This window comes from Capricornis sumatraensis, chromosome 13 (genome assembly GCF_032405125.1).
Source record: "Capricornis sumatraensis isolate serow.1 chromosome 13, serow.2, whole genome shotgun sequence".
Classification (NCBI taxonomy): Eukaryota; Metazoa; Chordata; class Mammalia; order Artiodactyla; family Bovidae; genus Capricornis; species Capricornis sumatraensis.
This window is the reverse complement of record NC_091081.1, coordinates 76154725-76177375: the sequence shown is the minus strand read 5'-3', so window position 1 is coordinate 76177375 and position 22651 is coordinate 76154725. Positions and strand designations below refer to the sequence as shown.

At 42.2% G+C, this 22651-nt stretch overlaps 1 protein-coding gene across 2 annotated transcripts in view; it reads right to left on the bottom strand.

The window, feature by feature from the left end:
- ESR1 (estrogen receptor 1) overlaps positions 1–22651 on the bottom strand; it is a 275093-nt gene that overhangs the window by 23264 nt on the left and 229178 nt on the right. For both annotated transcript variants that reach the window (XM_068985148.1, XM_068985147.1), the window contains exon 6: positions 10477–10610. In XM_068985148.1, the coding sequence (XP_068841249.1) occupies positions 10477–10610 (134 nt within the window). The remainder of the gene's footprint in view (positions 1–10476; positions 10611–22651) is intronic.

The following is a 22651-nucleotide window of genomic DNA, read 5'->3' as shown; positions in this document are numbered from 1 at the left end:
CAGAGAAATGCAAGCTAGTATATGTGTGGTGCTAAGTCACTTCAGTTGTTTCTGACTCTGCGCCTCTGTGCGACCCTAAGGACTATAGCCTGTCAGGCTCCTCTGTCCATGAGATTGTCCAGGCAAAAATACTGGAATGAGTTGCCATGCCCTCCTCCAAAGGATCTTCCCAACCCAGGAATCAAAACCACATCTCTTAACTTCTGCATTGGCAGGCAGATTGTTTACCACTAGCGCCACCTGGGCAGACCCTAATATATAGTAGCTTACAAATCAATGAAAGTGAACATGTTAGTCGCTCAGCCATGTATGACTCCTTGGGAGCCCGTGTACTGTAGCCTGCCATGCTCCTCTGTCCATGGAATTCCCTAGGCAAGAATACTAGAGTTGGTTGCCATTTCCATCTCCAGGAGATCTCTGTCTTTCTTTCATTAGAAGAAAAATGGAAAGAAAAGTAGATATAAAGTTAAAAACTCAGAGAAATTAGAACTGAGGCAACCCTCAAGCTACCCCAACATACAAAAGCAGCCATCCACTCCCTGCAGGAAAGCATAGCCATCCACTCCCTGCAGGAAAGAATAGCCATCCACTCCCTGCAGGAAATCACTGAAGAAAGCTGAGGCTGATGCAGTGTTCAAGGACCAGGACTCCAAAGAAGAGGCAGAGAGTTTGTTTTTCCATCTTTCTTTCAAACCAAGTGAAGCAGGTGGATGTAACCATGGGCCCATGCATGAAAGTCAAGGCCCAGAGGTAGGTCTTCCAACTAAGTGTAGGGATGTCTGGTTTAGACTGAAAACTTTGCAGTCTGGATTTCCATGAAAAGATTTAAGGAAACATATACATTCCATTTTGGCTTTTACTTGTTCAGTGAGTAACATGTAAGGAAAGAAAACTCCATTAAAAAACAATATTGCATTTTCCCTCTGAGCTCAGTAAATTAGTGGGGGCTTATTGTTGTTTCCTCATGGTTTCCCTCAGTTCAAGTGTTGACACACTTTTAGATTTACAGTTCAGTGTTCCAGGCATGAGGGCAGACAGAGGACACTTAAGGCCCTTCCAAATATAGGGCCTGAGTGTAATTCTCATCCTATGATTAGAACAGGGAGATCCTGAACACTAAAATCGCTATACAGTATTAGGTTACATAATATTTTCCTTATTAAAAGTAACAGATAATATTAGTAATGATGATATTAGCTCATGTTATAAAACTATCTTGTTACATCATAACAAACCTATACGGTTAATAGGACTGCTTAGAATTACTATGCCTTTTTAAAAATATTTATTTATTTGGCTGTACTGGGTCTTAGTTGCAGCATACTAACTCTCAGTTGCAGCAGGAAGGATCTAGGTCTCTGACCAGGGGTTGAACCTGGGCCCTTTGCATTGGGAGTGCAGGGTCTTAGCCACTGGACCTCCAGGGAAGCTCCTGGAATTATTATATATATTTTATAGTTGAGGCAACCAGGGAAGAGCAGTCCAGTGGTTTCATGTTAGTTTAATGATGCAGCCAGAACTCCCCCTACCCCCCATGCCTTTCTTCTGCCTCTAGTCAAGTCCAACTCAAGCTAAAGCTGGACTCCTTCTCAGGTAAGGACCCTGCTGTCTGTCTCTGTATCACTCTGCTTCCTTTCATCATGACATCCCCTTTTCTCCTGACATGGAAATGATCTGTTAACTGCCTGTGTCCCCTGCCCAAACCAGTGTGTGAAACACAGGCCCACAATCCCTGACCCCAGGGCTGAGCACCCTTTTGAGCAGTTTCCCTCATGGTTTGCAAAATGGTTCATTTTAAAATATACTAGAGAACCAGTTTAATCAGGTAACATTTTTCACCTATAGCAGTAGTTTTCAAACTAATTTCCACACACCTCTGAGAATTAAAGGTGGATTCTCAAAGGTACTAAACTGCCTCTTAGCCTTTTAAAATTGTGTGCCATTAGAGATACCAAGGGAACATTTCATGAAAAGATGGGCACAAAAAAGGACAGAAATGGTATGGTCCTAACAGAAGTAGAAGATATTAAGAAGAGGTGACAAGAAAACACAGCAGAAATATACAAAAAATATCTTAATGACCTAGATAAGCACGATGGTGTGATCACTCACCTAAAGACAGACATCCTGGAATGTGAAGTCAAGTAGGCCTTAGGAAGCATCACTACAAACAACGCTAGTGGAGGTGATGGAATTCCAGTTGAGCTATTTCAAATCCTAAAAGATGATGCTATGAAAGTGCTGCACTCAATATGCCAGCAAATTTGGAAAACTCAGCAGTGGCCACAGGACTGAAAAAGGTCAGTTTTCATTCCAATCTCAAAGAAAGGCAATGCCAAAGAATGCTCAAACTACCACACAATTGCACTCATCTCACATGGTAGCTAAGTAATGCTCATAATTCTCCAAGCCAGGCTTCAACAGTACATGAACTGAGAACTTCCAGATGTTCAAGCTGGATTTAGAAAAGGCAGAGGAACCAGAGATCAAATTGCTAACATCTGTAGGATCATAGAAAAAGCAAAAGAACTCCAGAAAAACATCTATTTCTACTTCATTGACTATGCCAAAGCCTTTGACTGTGTGGATCACAACAAACTGTGGAAAATTCTTCAAGAGATGGGAATACCAGACCACCTTATGTGCCTGCGGAAAAATCTGTATGCAGGTCAAGAAGCAACAGTTAGAACTGGACGTGGAACAACAGACTGGTTCCAAATCAGAAAAGGAGTGTGTCAAGATGTATATTGTCACCCTGCTTCTTTAACTTATATGCAGAATACATCATGCAAAATGCCAGGCTGAATGAAGCACAAGGTGGAATCAAGATTGCCAGAAGAAATATCCATAACCTCAGATATGCAGATTACACCACCCTTATGGCAGAAAGTGAAGAGGAAGTGAAGAGTCTCCTGATGAAAGTGAAAGAGAAGAGTGAAAAGGCTGACTTAAAACTCAACATTTAAAAAACTAAGATCATGGCATTCGGTCCCATCACTTCATGGAGAAAAAAAATGGAAACAATGACAGACTATTTTCTTGGGCTCCAAAATCACTGCAGATGGTGACTGAGTCATGAAATTAAAAGACACTTGCTCCTTGGAAGAAAAGCTATGACCAGCCTAGACAGCATATTAAAAAGCAAAGACATTACTTTGACAACAAAGGTCCATGTAGTCAAAGCTAGGGTTTTTCCAGTAGTCATGTATGGATGTGAAAGTTGGACCATAAAGAAAGCTGAGCACTGTAGAATTGATGCTTTTGAACAGTGCTGTTGGAGAAGACTCTTGAGAGTCCCTTGGACGGCAAGGAGATCCAACCAGTGAATCCTGAAGAAAATCAGTCCTGAATAGTCATTGGAAGGACTGATGCTGAAGCTGAAGCTCCAACACTTTGGCCACAGGATGTGAAGTACTGACTCATTTGAAAAGACCCTTATGCTGAGAAAGATTGAATGCAGGAGGAAAAGAGAAAAAGGGAGGATGAGATGGTTGGATGGCATCACCAACTCAGTGGACATGAGTCTGAGCTTGCACCAGGCATTGGTGATGGACAGGGAAGCTTGGTATGCTGCAGTCCATGGGGTTGCAAAGAGTCAGGCACAACTGAACGACTGAGCTGAAGAACAACATGGTTAGAGTTTTTGTATTTGGAGAGTCTACAAACTGACCTAAGATGTGCCAGGCAGGCATAGTTTCAATAGTCACAGCACTCCTGTCTGTTAGTATCATTATTTCCATTGTATAGATATGTCTCAGGGAAGTGGCTTCCCTTTATCTGCTAAGTGGCAGCGTTGCTTCTCTTGAATGACTAGCCTTTCTAAGATAAAGTCCATGGCACACAAAGTGTTCGAGAAATTAATGCAGGTAGAGACTTCCCTGCTGGTCCAGTGGGTAAGACTCATGCTCCCAATGTAGGGGACCCAGGTTCCATCCCTGATCAGATCCTACATGTTGCAACTAAGCATCTGCATGCTGAAGATCTTGCAGGCTGCAACTAAGGCCTTGTGCAGCCAAATAAATAAATAAAAATAAACAGTGTAAAAAAAAAAAAAGAAAGAAATTAACCGAGACCATGAGGCTTAAGGCCACACCAGAAGGTGGGAGCAAGGAAAGGCTCAAGAGTTGAATCTACTGCCAACAGAATCCATCAGCCAGCAAGAAGACGGTGAACAACTTAATAACTATAAAGAGCCATTTATCTCAAAATTATGACAAGACAATAGGCGGGCTCCCTGGACAGGAAGTTTCACATTACAAAGAACTCAAGAAACAATACAATCAAATCTCCACTGTGACAGCAATGGGCGTACCTGACAATGCGTCTATATGAGATTCCAAGGCTTGTTCCTATCGGAGAACTTTAACAGTTAAGAAATAATGATCCTTAATATTTACAGTCAGTATGTTTCTTAAGTGTCCTAATGTCTAATAATTCACAGAAGGAGTGCAAAGTATTCGGGTCTGGAAAGAGGAAGTATTCTTTGTGATGGGAGCCTGTTGTAATTAATCATGATTATGAATGCTTCTTTGAGCAGAGCGCAGCCTCTGGTGAACATACACAAAGCAAATGTCATCAACTTCAGCACCAGATGTTTCATAACGTCATCAAGACGACAAGATGTACCATATTAACAAAGAACTGAGTGACACACAAGAGCTGGTACCATTCTTATGTTTATGCTTACCATATATGCATTTGTGTGATATTCCACACCCTTTTTTTTTTAGATGAACACCAAGATACACACTTTAGAGATGTTGTCATAATTCTTCCTTTTTGGCTTTTTCACTGTCCTTTTATTTTTCACTTTGGGTTTTAAGTCCCTATGGTTTTGACTCTTTTCTGCTCTCTAATATTCCATCAATTGAAAGAGAAATGTCTGAAGATCAGTCTTGTATGAGCAGGTAATCAAGGGTATGTTTCTACAGCAGGAGATTGTCCGGGAGTAACCAACAGGCCTGCCAAAGATACCATGGGGATCCAGCAGACACAGAACTGGAGTAACAAGAGTTAGTTTGTGCATCAGGAGAGGAAAAGAGATTCACTCTAACACAGAGAAGGCAGAGGAGCTGGAGTCAGGGGTCTGACAGGCTCTCCAGGGAGCCAGCTGGATAAAGTTACCAGGGAGCAAAGTAGGTGAGGCTCTTCAGAATTATTGAGACATATAAAGAATGGTGGTCAGAAGAAAGTTAAGAAGATGGATAGAAATAATTATTGAATTGAATTTGAAAGCCAAATCCAACATTTTTCAGGGACTGTAGATTTATACATATTGAGCTTTGACTCTTGAATTTTTCCAAGTCTTGAAAAATTCCCTAAAAAGGTGGTATTCTGAATGGGAGTGGGTTCTGAAGGCTTTGTGAAGATTACATATGTGGGGAGAGAGGATGCAAAGAAGCAGTCAACCGATAGGGAATAGGGACACCACCAGTTTTCATTAAGGTTAGCCAAAATTAAATAACAATTCATTATTATCTATCAGATAAATCTTTCTCTAAAATTTCTCTAAATAAAATTAAATAGCACAATTAACAAAGCCTCAGAACAGCTGCAAACTCTATTGTCATTACCCTCCTGTCCTTGCATATTTTTTAAAGCCTAGTGAGAGAGAGGCTTTTAAACTAAAAGCACTTCTGCATGCTAAGTCACTTCACTTGTGTCTCTTTGCAACGCTATGGACTGTAGCCCACCAGGCACCTCTACCCATGGGATTCTCTAGGCAACAATACTGGAGTGGTTGGCCAAGCCCTCCTCCAAGGGATCTTCCCAACCCAGGGATCGAATTCTTGTTTCTTATGTCTCCTGCATTGGCAGGTGGGTTCTTTACCACTGGTGCCACCTGGGAAGCCCCAAAGTACTTAATTATGCTGAAAAGGGGCATGAGCTGACTCCTTTTAAGTCAGAGATTCTCATAAGTGATGATGACAATTGTCACTGACTGAAGACCTACTATGTTCCAGGAAGTGATCACACACTTTCTGTTTATTTAGGCTGTGCTGGGTCTTCGCTGCTGCACACGGGCTTCTCTAGTTGTGGCATGGACTTAGCTGCTCTGCAGCATGTGGAGTCCTAGTTCCCCCACCAAGGATCGAACCTGTATCACCTGCATTGGGAGGTGGACTCTCAACTCCCAGACCACCAGCGGAGTCCCTGCATTACACACTTTATACACAGTTTCCCCCAGATCTCACAATAACCTCAGGAGACAGACATTATTTTCCCCATTACCTAGATCTTTAATAAACTGAAAAGGATGACATGTTTCACCATGGTGGGCACAGCACAGGAAAAATGGGAACTTTTTAGGTGCCTCTGGTCACACCCAACAAACAAGCATCTATTAAGTGACTAGATGGTATAATACTTGTTGGCAGTTCATGGGCTCTGAGGAATACAAAAAAGCATTAATGGTTTATAGAGAAATTAGGACACATGCGTAAAGACTCCACCTGGGTTTAAAAAAAAAACTGGAAAACCAAAACCAAAAAAAACACGTCATTCATTTTCTTTTGGTGGTGGTGTAGCTGCTAAGTCCTGTCCAACTCTTGTGGCCCACCAGGCTCCTCTGTCCGTGGGATTCTCCAGGCAAGAACACTGGAGTGGGTTGCCATTCCCTCTTCTAGGGGATCTTCCCAACCCAGGGAATCAAACCCCATCTCAGGCATTGCAGGCAGATCCTTTACCAACTGAGCTACCAGAGAAGCTCTATACATCTTCGTATACTTGGTGGAAAGTTCACAGCGGGAATTCCATCACTGATGAGTTCTTGAATAAATGAATGAAATGACTGAATCAATGAGTGAAATCAGCCAACCAACTGACTAAATGCTAGAGTGTGAGGTATTAGCTTTAAGAACTAAAACATTCTAGAGAAGAAAAACTCATTACAGACGGGGTCATAGCAAGATTTCCTAAATGAGGTGAGATCTGAATTGGGCTTGAAGAATTTGAAATACTGGAATTACAAAGAAGAACTAAAGTCCCATTGGATAGCAGGAATACTGTAAATGGGCCCAGAACCTCCTCCCCCTGTAGCTCCAGCTCCGTCCTCCTCTTCCACGGCTGCACCCTTAACAGCCTTTTACTCTGAGTTCATCTGCCCTGTTTGCATTTGTCCTACCTTGAACCCTGTCCAGCCAGCTCTCAGAATCCCTTGACGCTAGTACTGATTGGGCGAAGACATCTTCAGATTAACCAGGGAGGCCTCTGTCCTTTGGTGGAGGGTGGAAAAACAGTGCTTGTCCTGTGGATGACTGGAGACTTTTGCAAGCAAAGGAATAAATTCTTCTGTCGCAGAAAAGATGAAAATCTCCCACTCCCAAATAGCTGTGAAGAGGCCTTCCCATGGAAACGTTGGCACCTGGGAGACCTCCTCAAGGCTTCCAGAAACACATTCCTAGCAGGTCCTCATAACAACCATTCAACTCCCCATGTGCCTCTGTGCCAAAGTCAAGGCCAATGTAAACACACCCTCCTCAGACTTTAGTGACAGGGGCTCAACATGAAACACCAGGTTTCTCTACACACTGAGGTTTTGTTTCCCAAGTATCAGGAAAGCATCTTCTAGCACAGTTCTCCTGAATCATTTCTAGCTTGCCTTCTGTCAGAGAGTCCAGGAATTAGTGCCACTTTGTAGTTTGTCTCAGAACAGGTGAAGAATGGCCCCTGATCAGAGCTATGGCTTGGTTGGGTTTTAAGAAAAGTCCACACCTCCAGTGGTTGGAAAAAGGTGTTGATCGTGGTGACCCTCATATCACTAGTCACTGCTCTGAAAAAGGCCCGGAGCGCCACACCACTGTGTTTTGGAGTCAAGTCCTTTTCGATTCTGTTTTTTTTCAGGAACAATATGAGACGTCGGGAGCTGTGCTCAGCAGGCAGATCCACTTTTCCAAAACAGAAATCACTTTGGGGGTGGAAAGAATGATTTCACTTTTCCCAGGTTGAGAGACAGCTTCTGTTTTGCTACAGCCCATGAGCCAGCAGTACTGCTCTTGAGAAAAGAAGAGCTACTGGCGTCTCACAAAAAAAGACAACTATAAACTGTCACTGAGATGGTGCCTTGTTTCTCCAAAACAGCATTCCAGCCCTCCCGGTGCAAGGCAGCTCACGGAATATCCTGAGAAAGAGGTGAAGGAACAAGGATGGAGCCGGCAAGTTTAACTGGTGTCAGGAGGCAGCAGGTGAAGGCCCAAATTCTGTGGCAAGAAGTACTGTTTTTGAGATGCCAGTGCCAGTCTTTTCATAAAAGACTTTCTTGTGAGGGCTGAAAGTTTTCCCTCTGGGATTTAAAAGACTCAGGCTTATAAATCCAATATTTTGATGGCAAAAGTTCCCCCTTTTCTATTATATAATATGAAAAAAAAAAAATACACCCTCTCACAGGCACAGACCAGTAATGGAGGAAAATAAGATACGTATCTGAAGGAAATATTTTTGATCACCAAGGTCAGAGCATCTACTTCCACTGATTATATCACTCTGGCTAATTTCACTTCCTGTCCAGGGTATTATTTCCTGGTAAAAGTAGGCAAAAAAGTCCCAGAACTTTATAGGCCTGCCTTCCCTGAAATTAACAGATTGTCCACACGAGAGCCGACGGCGTGTGCCAGCCCTCCAGCAAAGAAGGAGCAGGTTCGGGACCTGGCACGGTGCAGCCGAGTGGCACTGCTCCCAGAACTCTTCTCTAATAAAGAGCCATTGTGGGCTCTGGACCCTTCAACCTACAGGACAAACGACTCAAATGAAAAGCACAATGCACGCGAGTGGAACCTGAAACTTGAATGGCGCGGTAATCACTTCCTTAGTAGAGACGCCATTATTTTTCACGCAACTTCATCCTGCAATTCAGTCCTTGCCTAGTGTAACGGTACAGATTTCCATTTATCAGTTGATAAGGGAGAATGATTACTATCAGAACCATTAAGCAATACAGGTTACAAGCACTGGTGCGGAGAAGTGGAAAATTGTCAGGGGAGGTGGGAAGGGATTGACATTCATCAGCAAAACACCTCAAAAGACAAGCAGGTGCCAATTCTCCCCAAATGGGGATCAACAAAGACTCTAGTTCAGCTACTGGGAAACTTGAGACCGTATCAAAGGGTGTAAGAAGCTAAATCTAAAATCAGGTCCAGGGCTTCAAAGCAGCTGTGATTTCTGTGTGAGAATAAGGTCTCCAGCAGGAGGTGGGCCTGGGGTTGGGGGGCTAAGGTCAAGGTTAAGGGCATCTAAACCGTGCACCTGATGCCCCATTGTCAAGTATCAGGTGTTATAGGCTGGAGATCAAGTGCTTATATTTGACTGCTGAAGAGGCTGGGACAAGTCAGGGCGCTAATTCAGGCTGAACCATAGTTTCCATCTGGATGACCTGGAGTGACTCATGCAACAGCCAACCTCACTAGCCAAAAAAAAAAAAAAAAAAAAAAGGATGCCACTCTCAGCTAAGATTTCTCAGATGAATAAATAGGAAAGGACAGTTGAATTGGATACCATGGATCAAATGAAAACCACTCTTTTAGCTGGACCAACATACCAAATTCCACGTTCTTTGGTTTTAGAATTAGGTTTTTCTATCTCTGAGTCAATGGTATTTTTCAGCTAATCAGTTTTGACCAGGAACATAGTCTGTCTCAAATAAGCCTCTTTCCTTATGATCTGAAGCTTGGAACTGGTCACAATATCCTAACAGGGTCAACCACTCTACTTACTTTCTAACACATACAACTAACAACAGACTTAAGTCCATATACATGTATCACTTTAATAAAAAATAAATAAATAAACTCATATCTGTGGAAGGATGCTAATATTTCAACAAGGCCACCTGATTCAATGTTGAATTTTTGCTTTCATTCATCTTATTTGATCAGCATGTTTTGCCTCCATAGTGAAGTGAAGTTGCTCAGTCGTGTCCGACTCTTTGTGACCCCATGGACTGTAGCCTACCAGGCTCCTCCCTCCATGGGATTCTCCAGGCAAGAGTACTGGACTGGGTTGCCATTTCCTTCTCCAGGGGATCTTCCCGAACCAGGGATCGAACCCAGGTCTCCTGCAATCCAGGCAGACGATTTAACCTCTGAGCCACCAGGCAAGCCCTTTTGTGCCTCCATAAGTCATCTACAAAGAAGATGTGTCTGTGCTCACCTGTGCCAGCCTCTTTGAGACCCCACTGACTCTAGCCCACTAGGCTTCTTTGTCCTTGGGATTTTACAGGCAATACTGGAGTGGATTGCCATCTCCCCCTCCAGGGGATCTTTCTGACAGAAGAATCAAAATTGCATCTCTTGCACCTCCTGCATTGGCAGGCAGATTCTTTATCCCTAGTGCCAAAAAGATAACTAATTTAAATGTACATCAGTTGCTGTTTTCAATTTGTGATTATGCCTTTGTAATAGGCAGCTTGTATCTGGTTGGAAAATAGAAATAAATGTTTCTTCCAGTAACTTGGCATTAAATTTTCCCATGTGATCCACTCACCAGAATTAAGCAAGATGATGGATTTGAGGCACACAAACTCTTCTCCCTGGAGATTCATCATACGGAACCGAGACGATGTAGCCAGCAACATGTCAAAGATCTCCACCATGCCTTCCACACATTTTCCCTGGTTCCTATTAATACACACACAGACAAAAATATTAAAGCACAAAAATATTCCAGAAGACATGATAAGGTTCACATTCATAAAAATCTACTGGTTCCAAATCTGTAACAAAAAACCACAGCTCATTCTCTTCATGGAGCATGAACATTCACTTGAATCCTAGAAGGCAAGATGAAAAAAGATTTTCCATCAATAAAAAGACTTCCATTTCAAATTCTTAGAAAAGATGTCTTGTTCAGTCCCCAAATTTGTTGTGTTAAATATGAAGTTCTTCAAGCTATGGATAATTAACATGATTTTAATTCAGGTAAATACATTTTTCTAATAAATATTCATCAATCACCTAGTATATTCTAGTTGTTGTGATAATAATAAGAATAAAAATAGGGCTTCTAATATCAATATGCTCATGACCTTGAGATAATACAATTTGTATTAATAAACGTATATAAAATGATTTCGAGATACAGGACCAACTATGAAAACTATGACCTGTAGTTGTGTGGAAACCATTAATGTTGCCTAGGATGACAGGTAAAGATGCTGAGTAGGTGGCATTGAGTGGACACTTTAAGAAAATGTAGGATTTCATTGAGTTGAGGTATGAAAGCATCACTGGAAGAGCTCCCAAACATGGAAAGGAGGAACAGTGTGAGAAAATCTGGAGGGAGAAGTAGATAGGGCAGTAATCTAGGAAAGAAGATGAAAGAGATCTTACATCATTATAAGAAGTTTAAGCATTTTCCCTGTACAACAGAGCTTTGGTGTCAAGGATTTAACATTAGTAGTTGTAACTATTAAATAAGCAAACCCAAAGGGAAGTTCCCTGCTAGCTCAGACAGTAAAGCGTCTGCCTACAATGTGGGAAACCTGGGTTCGATCCCTGGGTCAAGAAGATCCTCTGGAGGAGATGGCTACCCACTCCAATACTCTTGCCTGGAAAATCCTATGGACAGAGGAGCCTGGTGGGCTACAGTCCATGGGGTCGCAAAGAGTCGGACATGACTGAGTGACTTCACTTTCACTTTTCACTTTCAAAGATTCAAAACATGCAATATCTTCAGAAGAAAGTATTAGTATATTTTTCAATAGGATTGGTACAGAAACTAAATGCAGAGATGATACATCTGAAAGGAATGCATTCATCTAGTTATTCATTAACTGAATTTGGAGCATGATGAGCTTGGGGCATAGGAAGAAGCTAAGATATTTTATGCATATGCGAACATGTTTGTAACATATATAAAAATTTAAAACATGAACAGTAAACATATTGTCCAGCACTTTATTTTGCTTTTAATGGAAATACTTTAGAGTTCATCAACTGTTTTTAACAGCAGCACGGTTTTTCACCAAACAAAATGATTTTATTTAATCAGTCTTTTGTCGTTTGATTTTTAGTTTGATTTCAAGTACTGTGCTGTTACAAACATTTCATGCAATGTCTATACTTGTGTTTAGTCTTGACACATTCAAAATGACTTATTGAGGGCCCATTATATATGAGGCTTTGCGTTAACATTAGGGTACAAGGAGGAAAACCATGGACCTTGTTAATATAGAGATTGGGATGGGGGGATGAGATAAATTAGAAGTTTGGGATTAGCAGATACATACAAAAAACAACCAGATCCGACTGTATAGCACAGTATAGTATAACTACATTCAATATCCTGCAATAAACTATAATGGAAAAGAATCTGAAAATGAATATATATGTGTATATATATAACTGGATCACTTGCTGTACACCAGAAACTAATGCAATATTGTATTCTCCGATATCAACTTTACTTCAATATAAATTTTAAATAAAGAGATTCAAAACAGAGTCAAGACAGACAAGGAAAAAGATGAGTGCAATACAAGGCATATTCCCCAGAAGAGGTATGTTACACTGAGTAACAGTTTCTCCGAATTTAACCCACATCAATATTGAAGCAATTGTCATAAAGTTCTCAGTTAAAGTTACATAAAAAAATGAGTTTTTATGTAAAGTGCTTAAATGGCAGGCAGCACACCACAGGGGCCATATTTAAGTCTTAGCTACAGACACAGTGATAAATAGGTAGAGCCATAGATATCAGGTTAGAGCCTGGCCTTTTTACCTGAAGTATCCAGGAAACAATTCCCAAAGTGCCTTCTGCTTTGCAGAAATCTGGGTGCGTGAGAGCTCGACATAAGCAGAGGGAAATCTTGAAAAGATATATTGCTCCACGGGAGGAATGAGCTGGTGGTTACACCAAAAGGTGAGTGGGTCTCAAGCCCAAGTGAGCCTTAAACCAAAAGTGGCCTTAATCTACAAGTGAGCTTTCCTGTCCCGCAGCTGATTTTTTTTTTTCTTTCTAGTGAAAAAATAAACAAGGAGAGGGGGAAACGTTTGGAGGCTAAAGCTTTAAAAATAACAACTCGTAGCCAAAATAGAGAAATGTTCCTTTCTCAGTATGAAGTCTTTGTTTACTTAACAGACTGCACACCGGCAGGGGATGGCTTCTCAGTGTGGGAGGGAGCCTGTGTTTGCCTGCTGTGAGCAAAAGTTCAGTTCAGAAACGGAGATAGTGGAGTCTTAACAATCCTCCTCTTTTCTCCTCATCCCCTTACGACAGTCTCCTGCATTTTCTCACGAGGAGTTTGTTCTTCACTCTGCCAGTGAGAGTGTATTCTTCTCAGCCTCTTCTCATCGGATGCTATCCTGGCATTTCTAAACAGCAGTTATTACCCAGCCACAGCACAATGCTGGCACTTCAGCAGACTTTAGGGCCAAGCCCTCAGCCATGGCACATACCCACGACTCTCAATTCAGTTCTTAATGTGTATCTGTGTGCGTGTATTTGCACGTGTGTTTGCACGCACATGCACGTTCTCTTTTAGAGGACATGGAAGGAGCATACACTAAGGATAAATCACTGAGACAATTTGATAGAAGGACCCTGGGTCTAACCTTCCATGCAAACAGAAGTGCTTCATATGTGCTGGTGTGAGTTTCAACTCTGAGGCTCCTGGGGGAACATTCACTGCAGTAAAGCTGCAGTTTTCTAAGCTGTGCTCTATGAGTCTGGGAAAACTTGACGTTGATGTCTCCATAAGAATGAACTCACTGTCTTTCAGTGGAAAAACTTCATTTGGTCTAAACACTTCAGCCAATTTGTTATTTGTGTAATAAATAAAAAGCATGTACTCTGAGAGCCCTGATGATATTTTCAGTGAATCACTAGAATGTCAGCTGCATGGAAATGACTGATTACATGGTATGTGAGAGTCTCCCATCGGCATTACCACCAGGTGAAAAGGTTTGCCGAGTGAGCTAGTGAACAGCTGATTTCTCACTCTAAGGTCAGGTACAAATCCACATGGATTTGGAAGGTTAACAGACGCTCGTCACCTGCCTGACACAAAGGTATCATTTACTATCCACGGAGGTCATGACACATTGGGGTCGGCGATTCATTTTCAAACCCTGACGACACACCCTGCACTAACTTTGAGGAGCCAATTAGACTAGCACAGTTAACTCAATATCAGAGGAACAGGTGAGACAACGGCGCAGCGATCGGGTGATTGCTAAGAATCTGGAGGTAACCTGACTACAGTAAGACAGGATTAGTCTAAATCCCTGAGGTATGCCTGAGGCTGTGAGACATGTGGGCTTTTAAAGAACAAGATATACTTTTTTAAAAGGAGCCCAGCTTCAGGCATAGATCACGAGTAGTTTACCAAGCAGACCGGCCCATGACTCCCACTTTGACACACGTCAGCCTGCAGTGGCGAACTCTCCTCGTCACACAGTCTGCTGCCTTGACGGAAACCCTCATTCTTCTCCTTACCCTCTCCCAATGCAGTCCATGTGCACTTAAGTTATGGGGAAAGAAACAGGTTTGGAAAGCGTGTTTGTTCATGGGAGGTTCTCCTCTACAGAAATGAATGCCCATTTTACGGAAGCCCTTAAGTATGCATTCCTCCACAGGTGAAATAAAGAGCTCCAATGAGGATCTATGGCTCACACCTGCACTTGCATATCTTCAAAAGTAATCTTAAAATGTAAAGCTACCCCTTGGACTTGGTTGTTATTGTTGTTTAGTTGCTAAGTCATGTCTGACTCTTGTGCGACCCCTTGGACTGTAGCCCATCAGGCTCCTGTATCCATGGGATTTCTCAGGCAAGAACACTGGAATGGATTGGAATTTCCTTCTCCAGGGGGTCTTCTCGACCCAGGGATAGAACCCTTGTCTTTTGCATTGGCAGGCAGATTCTTTACCACTGAGCCACTAGGGAAGCCCACCCTGTAGCCTCTCTGTATAAATGAACATTGATAGATGGAGACAGAAAACCCAGGAGATCAACATAAGACATTCAATTTAGCTATCCTGAAAAATTACAACAAGGTTAGAAAAAGGCTACAAATTAAGATGCTGCTGAACATCAAAAGGTCCGTCTAGTCAAGGCTACGGTTTTTCAAGTAGTCATGTATGGATGTGAGAGTCAGACTGTGAAGAAAGCCGAATGCCAAAGAACTGATGCTTTTGAACTGTGGTGTTGGAGAAGACTCTTGAGAGTCCCTTGGACTGCAAAGAGATCCAACCAGTCCATTCTAAAGGAGATCAGACCTGGGTGTTCTTTGGAAGGACTGATGCTAAAGCAGAAACTCCAGTACTTTGGCCATCTCATGCGAAGAGTTGACTCATTGGAAAAGACTCTGATGCTGAGAGAGATTGGGGGCAGGAGGAGAAGGGGATAACAGAGGATGAGATGGCTGGATGGCATCACCAACTCGATGGACATGAGTTTGGGTAAACTCCGGAAGTTGGTGATAGACAGGGAGGCCTGGCGTGCTGCAATTCATGGGGTCACAAAGAGTCGGGCACGACTGAGTGACTGAAATGAACTTATATATGTGGAATCTAGAAAGACGGCACAGATGAAGCTACCTCTAGCACAGGAATAGAGACGCAGACATAGAGAGTGAACATGTGGGCATAGCTGGGGAAAGAGAAGGTGGGACGAACTGGGAGATTAGGGTTGACATATATACATCACCATGTGTAAGATAGCTAGCTAGCGGGAACCTGCTGTAAAGCAAAGGGAACTGGGCCTGGTGCTGTGATGACCTAGATGGGTGGGGGTGGTGGGGTGGGAGGGAGCTCCAACAGGGAGGGGATATATGTACACATATAGCTGATTCACTTCATTGTACAGGAGATGCTAACACAATATTGTAAAGCAATTATACTCCAATAACAAAATAGTTTCTGTATCTTTGATGCTACAAAATCTCTCAGCACATGCTCTGACATGCTATGACTCCATAAATATTTGTATGATCAAGAGGTTCACATATACAATGCTTTGATGTATGGAACACAATACTGAAGATGGCAAATTGTAAGGTATCTTGAGAGATACAACATTTGAATGGCTATATCTTAAAGCTGATTACTTGAGAGGAAAGTGGCTAAGACTGTGGAATCTGACTGCCAGGTCCAAATCTTGAGACCATTATTTACCAATTATGTCACCTTGAACCAGTTCCTTAAATTCTGTGTGCCTGAATGAGTATATACTCACAGTGGACTGTAGGTTGAATAAGAACTAGTAAGTCATTAATATATGATTGTTTGATATAGTGGTTGGTTTATGAGGATCAATAATGAAATTGGCCCTGGAAGTGAGGTACTGATATAGAAATATTTACCCCCTTGATACTGAGTAATAAGAAACAGATATAGCAAGTTAGAGAGCCCTGTCAGCAAATTATCAGGTAAAACCATGGTCTCAAAGAACTTGGAAGGCAGACCACTCACCTGGAGAAGTGGATAGAGGGAGTCCAAGTAATGGTATATGGCTGTCCATACAAAAAGGAAGTGAACTCAGGTAAGAATGAAGTGGTTCTGAAGCAGAAACTGAAGGAAATGGGGAAATCCCAAAGATAAATAACCTTACAAATTTGGAAAAGCCAAATGTTCCTGGCTATGAAATATTAAAGAGATGAAGTTAAAAAGCATTCTGTATTTGGAAGGCCCAGTAAGACTTTTTGATTTATAAGGTTTAGATTTCGAGTGTTTATAGAACCTCATGTGGTAAAGGGTGACATCAAGAGGGTCTTGCCTCTTCATCCAAGCCTGTGGTTACAAATAGCCTCAAGGTTGTCACCAGTAAATCATGAGGGAGAGGCCAAAGGACAAAGAAGCAAATGAGAACATCAGACTTGAGAACTGTGTCGAGGAAAGACTTTGGGTGCGGTTACAAGAGATGAAACTGACAAGGGCAAATGGGATAGAAGCCTACTCTTCTTCCTCTTCTTTTTTTTTCCTTTAAGACAAGTGTACTACCAAAGAAATCACAAGTCTGAACTAATAAACAAAAGCCTTTGATTGTTCAAGTCTCTAACCCTAAAATTTAGGTTGCTCAACACAACACAAGTGTATTCCCGTCTCAGGTCATTGTCCAATGTAAGCATCTTCCTTGGTAAATGAACTTCCCATTCAGGGGCTCGGGATCCCTCTAACCTCTAGCTCTGCCCTGTAGAGGTCCCTGAAGTGGTCTTCATTCAGACAGGAGATGGAGAAAGGACTCAGGAAGACTCGGAACGTGTGCCGACAGGATGTGCTATGAACATGGCAGAGCTCACTGAAAGGAGAAGCAGTCTCACACTCACTTCAGCTGTAGCCAGTGTGGATGATGGAAAGAAAGAACCTCCCAGAAGATGAAGTCAGGGTTCTCGAAGAAGAATGGAAAAGTTCCTTATCCCCAGACAGCAAATTTAGGAACTAATTAAAGAACTTTCAGGCTCCTCAGAGTAGAAACCTCCACATTCTGCCTAGTGGGTTTCCCAGGTGGCACTAGTGGTAAAGAACTGCCTGCCAGTGCAGGAGGACCTAAGACACATGGGTTTGATCTCAGGGTCAAGAAGATTCCCTGGAGGAGGGCATGGTAATCCACTCCAGTATTGCTGCCTGGAGAATCCCACGGACAGAGGAGCCTGGTGGGCTACAGCCCCTAGGGTTACAAAGAGTCAGACATGACTGAAGTGACTTAGTATGCATACACATTCTATCCAGCATGATGTAATGACTGGTATGAAAGAGTATGTGACAAGAAAATCAAAATGGAGCCAGTATTGCTAAGAGAGCAATGGAGCCAGGAGGCCACGAAGGAAGTGGAACTTGAGCACATCTCAGCCTGGATGGAACCTGACATTTGACCACTCACTATCCTAAGGAAGATTGCCAGAACCTTTGCCAGAAACTCCAAATGTTTATCAGATTCTTATTCTAAAGCAACTCATGACAGCCTATCCCTTAAAAATAAATATTTCTTTTCTTGTGACTTCTGCCTTTAGAATTTCCTGACTCTCTTTTCCAGAACACTTTCCCCTTTATCTGAATCTGTATCTCCTGAATTGCAGTTCTTAAGACGTGAAATAAAGCTTTGGTTTTTTGCAGTCTCGATACCGACTATTGTCTGACAAATGACACAGGCTATTCCTACTTCTTTGTTTCTCGATTGAATTTTTCTTGCTGTTCTTTCGCCCCTACTCCACCGTGCGATACTGAATGTATTTGTGGATCAAGGTTACCAAACCAGGATAAGCCATATCTGTGCTGGACAGAAGGGACCACACATTCCTGAGAAATCAGTGTACAGGACTGATTCGGAACCAAGCACATGGCTGGAGGCAACTCTGAATTCTCTCTCTTGGAGAGGAACAGTGTGAATTTTGGGTATGGGGGGAGTGGATATTTGGTGACCAGAAGTGAAAGATTGCTGAATTGATCACAACACATTTCCTTTTCCTCCTGGGCTTCCTCCTAGACATACAAACATTTCCAATATTCCCTGGAAGTTAAAGTGGACATGGGACTGGGTTCTGGCTAGTGAAAAGTGAGGGGAAGCAACTGGGACCACTTCTGTGATAAAGTGGATAGATAAGAAACAGACATGCCTCTCCAGTCCCCGTCCCCACCTACTGCCTGAATACAGATCATTCCACAGACCCAGTAGAGGGCAGAGCCTAAGGTTAGAAAGGCCCTGGGTCCTTGAGTTGGAAGGTCACCTGCCAAGGAAGATGCCTGCATTGGATGGGAACCTGAGTAAGAAACAGATTTTTCACTGTGTTGAACAGCAGGCATTTTAGGGAGAACTGTGACAATATTTAGCCTCTACCCTATGACACAGAATAGATGCATAGATGCATCCTCTGTGCTCCAAGCCACTCGGGACACAACAACTGACACACAAATGCACTTAGGATGCAAAGATGTGCTTCTGAGACATGGCGACTACTAATAACCGACCAAAGGGATATAAAGAATGTATCTCAGTGACATCTTGCTTTAGAGAAACCAGACACTTCTAGCTGGTATCATTAGGAAAGAGGTTGATGAGTATGTGGCATAAGGGATGGAGAAATTTGAGGCTCCAGGGCCTGTATTTCTGGAGAGGGAGCCTCCAAAACATGATACTGCTGGTGACATCCACTCAAGGAGTGAAGAAACCAAATAACTGAAATGTAGACTCTTACAAGGACTTCCCAGGTGGCTCAGTGGTAGAGAATCTGCCTGTCAAACAGGAGACTTGGATTTAATCCCTGGGTCAGGAAGATCCCCTGGAAAAGGAAATGGCAACCCACTGCAGAATTCTTGCCTGGGAATTCCCATGGACAGAGGAGCCTGGTGGGCTAAAGTCCATGGAATCTCAAAGAACTGGACACAGCTTAGCAACTAAACAACAACAAGAATCTTATGAACACTAAGGTCAAGGTTCCTATCATTATAACAAAACCCAGTATTAAGTGACTGATTTAGAGTTGACCAAAGGTCTGAGTGTTTTGAAAAATTACCCAGGACTCATTTGTTTCTGAGTCTTCAAAAACCTCCTAGGTTTGAAGGCTTTTCTTCTGAAAGTGATTCTGAACAAAAGCAATGATCTGATATCTGCAAGGATGTGCTGAACAAACTCATGAGAAGGAGAGCATATCTCTCTCAGGGCTCAGCCACCCCTCTGTGCACCTGAGAACATGTAACCCATAAGGCTTTGGATCAAAGTCTATGCTTTATATGTTAACCCATATGGCTTTGGATCAAAGTCTATGCTTTATATGTGAGTGTACTTTACCTATCACAGGCTATATGTCAAGGCAAATAAGCTAAGAACACATAATGATAACTAGCAAAAATGTCATTCCTCTTAGAAAGGATAGTGTTTAGGCAGAGAAAGGAAAAGTGGAATGCAATAAAAACCAACAGGGGAAATTTTAAGAATATGGCCAAAAGATCATCTTCTTAGAGTTACTCTGAGAAAACGGAGATAAAAACTATGTTCTATGATTCATTTGGAAGAACTGGATTTCAAGTGGTCCATTACCTTGAGGAGAGTTGCTATGAGACTGAAAGCCAGTGCTATCTTCATGGAGAGCTGGAGGATTAAATGCCTGGGACAATTTGGGAACATCTTAGAAACATAAAGTTCTCAGAAGGCACATTGCAAGTCAAGCAGACCTTCCTGAAGAAGCAGGAGAGGTTAACAGTAGGAAGAAGGTTTTCAGGACTCTGCTTTTCTCAGTTTCAATCCATATAAAGCTTTGCTGCTATTGCTGATTTCCTCAGAAACATACAGGAGTCTACCAAGAGAAGCCAGTCAACATTGGTGCCCAGTAAGTGGACTTCCAAAAAACTGGGGAAAAAGCTGAAAAGATTCTTTCAGCATAAGGAAGTCCACACTCATTAAAATCAAAGAGAAGAATGAGGCTTTCTTTCAGGCAGTGTCCGAAGGATACATTCAGCTCAAGAAAAAAAACAAATTCTTTAGGATTTCCCTTGTGGTCCAGTAGTTAAGAATCCACCTTCCGACACAGGGGATGCAGGTTTGACCCCTGGTCAGGGAACTAAGATCCCATATGCTACAGAGAAACTAAGCCCATGAGCTCCGGAGCCCTTGTCCCACAACAAAGATTCTGCATGCTGCAATTAAGATCCCATGCAGTCAAATAAATAAATATTTTTAAAAAGAGAAAAGTCATTGTCATTCAGAGACTTGCCTTGCTGAGACATTAACTCATGGATGGCTGAAGTTTGAGAATGACTGGCCATCCATACATATCTAACCATATATCCAATCCTTTACAAAAGGAAGACTCTACCCATGCTCCCCGCCCCACCCCAGCCCCAACATCATGCCCTGATACAAGGCCAAGAGGACTCTCTCGCTTCATTTCAGTCACTAAGGGGGGACTTCAGCCTCAAAAGAGTCGCTGGGAGCCTACCTCCAATCCTGGAAACAGAGTACAGATAATTGACACGCCTATTACTCACCCAGAAAGATCCAGACCCTTTCTATTCATACTGGTGCAAATGGTCGTCATGAAAATTACACAGGGAACATTAGAGTGGCCTATCTGAAAGGTGTGTCTGTATATTAGCTTCACACACTTAGTCATCTAATGTCCAATTATCTTTATTAAGCCACCTCTCACACAGCAGTAAGACTCTATGGAATTCGTTGCTTATTTACTTTCTCACATTAGTAGGTTGATAGTCAAAAGAGTTTTGAAGCCAAGAGACGTTTTCTAATAAACAGAAAAAGCCTTAACATGCACTCTTTTCATATACTTTTGGGTACTAACATAGCAAGAAAGAAGGTTACACTTGGCTATTATAGGTGCTTCTGTCAGAATGTGTAAAACACACTTCTGGGTTTGAATGGTTTCCCAAAGGGAGATGGAATTCTGTACTTCTATAGATAATGATCCACTTGAGTTTGCTTGTTCAGTGTATACAGTTTAAGAGCTAAAGTAAGTCCCTAGAAGAAAATTCTCTAATGGTTGTGTCTATTCAAATATCCAATTGAAAAGAGAGTCGATCAATCTTTTAAATCTTTTAAGATGTCCACATCAAGTATGTAAAACATCGGGAAGAAGTCCCTGGTTATTCACTTTTCATTTGGAAATGCTGTAATTACACAAAGAAGTTAGGTAGTTTTTCTTGAATGTACTTCAATGAACAGATTTTATTAATTGAAATGAAGGCAAACAAATTAACAGAGAGAATGTGGTTTGTATGAGAGCAGGGTTTCTATTTTTGATAAACCAACAATTGTTTCTTTGTGTGTGATAAACACTTCTTCATTAGCTTATTTTAGTTATATGCTACTTTTTAAGTCTATTATATATGTCGGATTCAGTGCTAGGAACTCAAAGATCAAATGTATTCATTCCTCTATGCATTCAGTGAATATTTACTACATCAGAATCTACTCTGCTCCGTGCACTGAGCTGAGTGTTGAGGGTTTAACAATAAGCAAAACACTGTGCTTCTGCAGTGTACAATTTAGTAAGGTAGACAGGTATTAAGCACACACACACACCCACAACTACAACAGCAACAACAAAATAAAACTAGTAATTGCAATCCGTTCCAAGAAGGAAGAGTATAGGGTCTTACAAGAGAGCAACAAGAGGACTGACTGCCTAAACTCAGAGGGAAGGTGGGTCTCAAGAGAAGACCTTTGGGAAGAGGTGACACTTAACCTGAAACCTACAGAAATTGGAATTAGTCAGGAAAAACTTTGGGAAGAGTGTAGAGAGAGACGTGTACATAGGTTTGGGGAGCAAAAACAAAGTGCTTGATGAGTTTGAGACACTAAAAAGAAGGTCAACACTTTGGAAGGCTGGAGCTCACTGTGACCCCAAGCACAGTGGTCCTGAGCAGAGTAAAGAGGCAGCCACAGAAACAAGGCCCTTAGGCTTCCATCCGGAGGGTGATCTTCAGCCCCAGGCCAAGAGAGGCCATTGCAGTTTTAAGAGAATTCCGAGGAAACTTAAGAGAAGAGTGACCAATATTTGTGTTTTTCAAAGACCAGATTCACAGGGGAATTATTTCCTCAAGTCTCTATGAAAAGAAAGCGAAAGTGTTATTGGTCAGCCACATCTGATTCTTTAGGACTCCACGGACTGCAGCTCGCCAGGCTCCTCTGTCCATGGGATTTTCCAGGCAAGAGTACTGATGTGAGTAGCCATTCCCTTCTCCCGGGGATCTTCCTGACCTAGGGATCAAA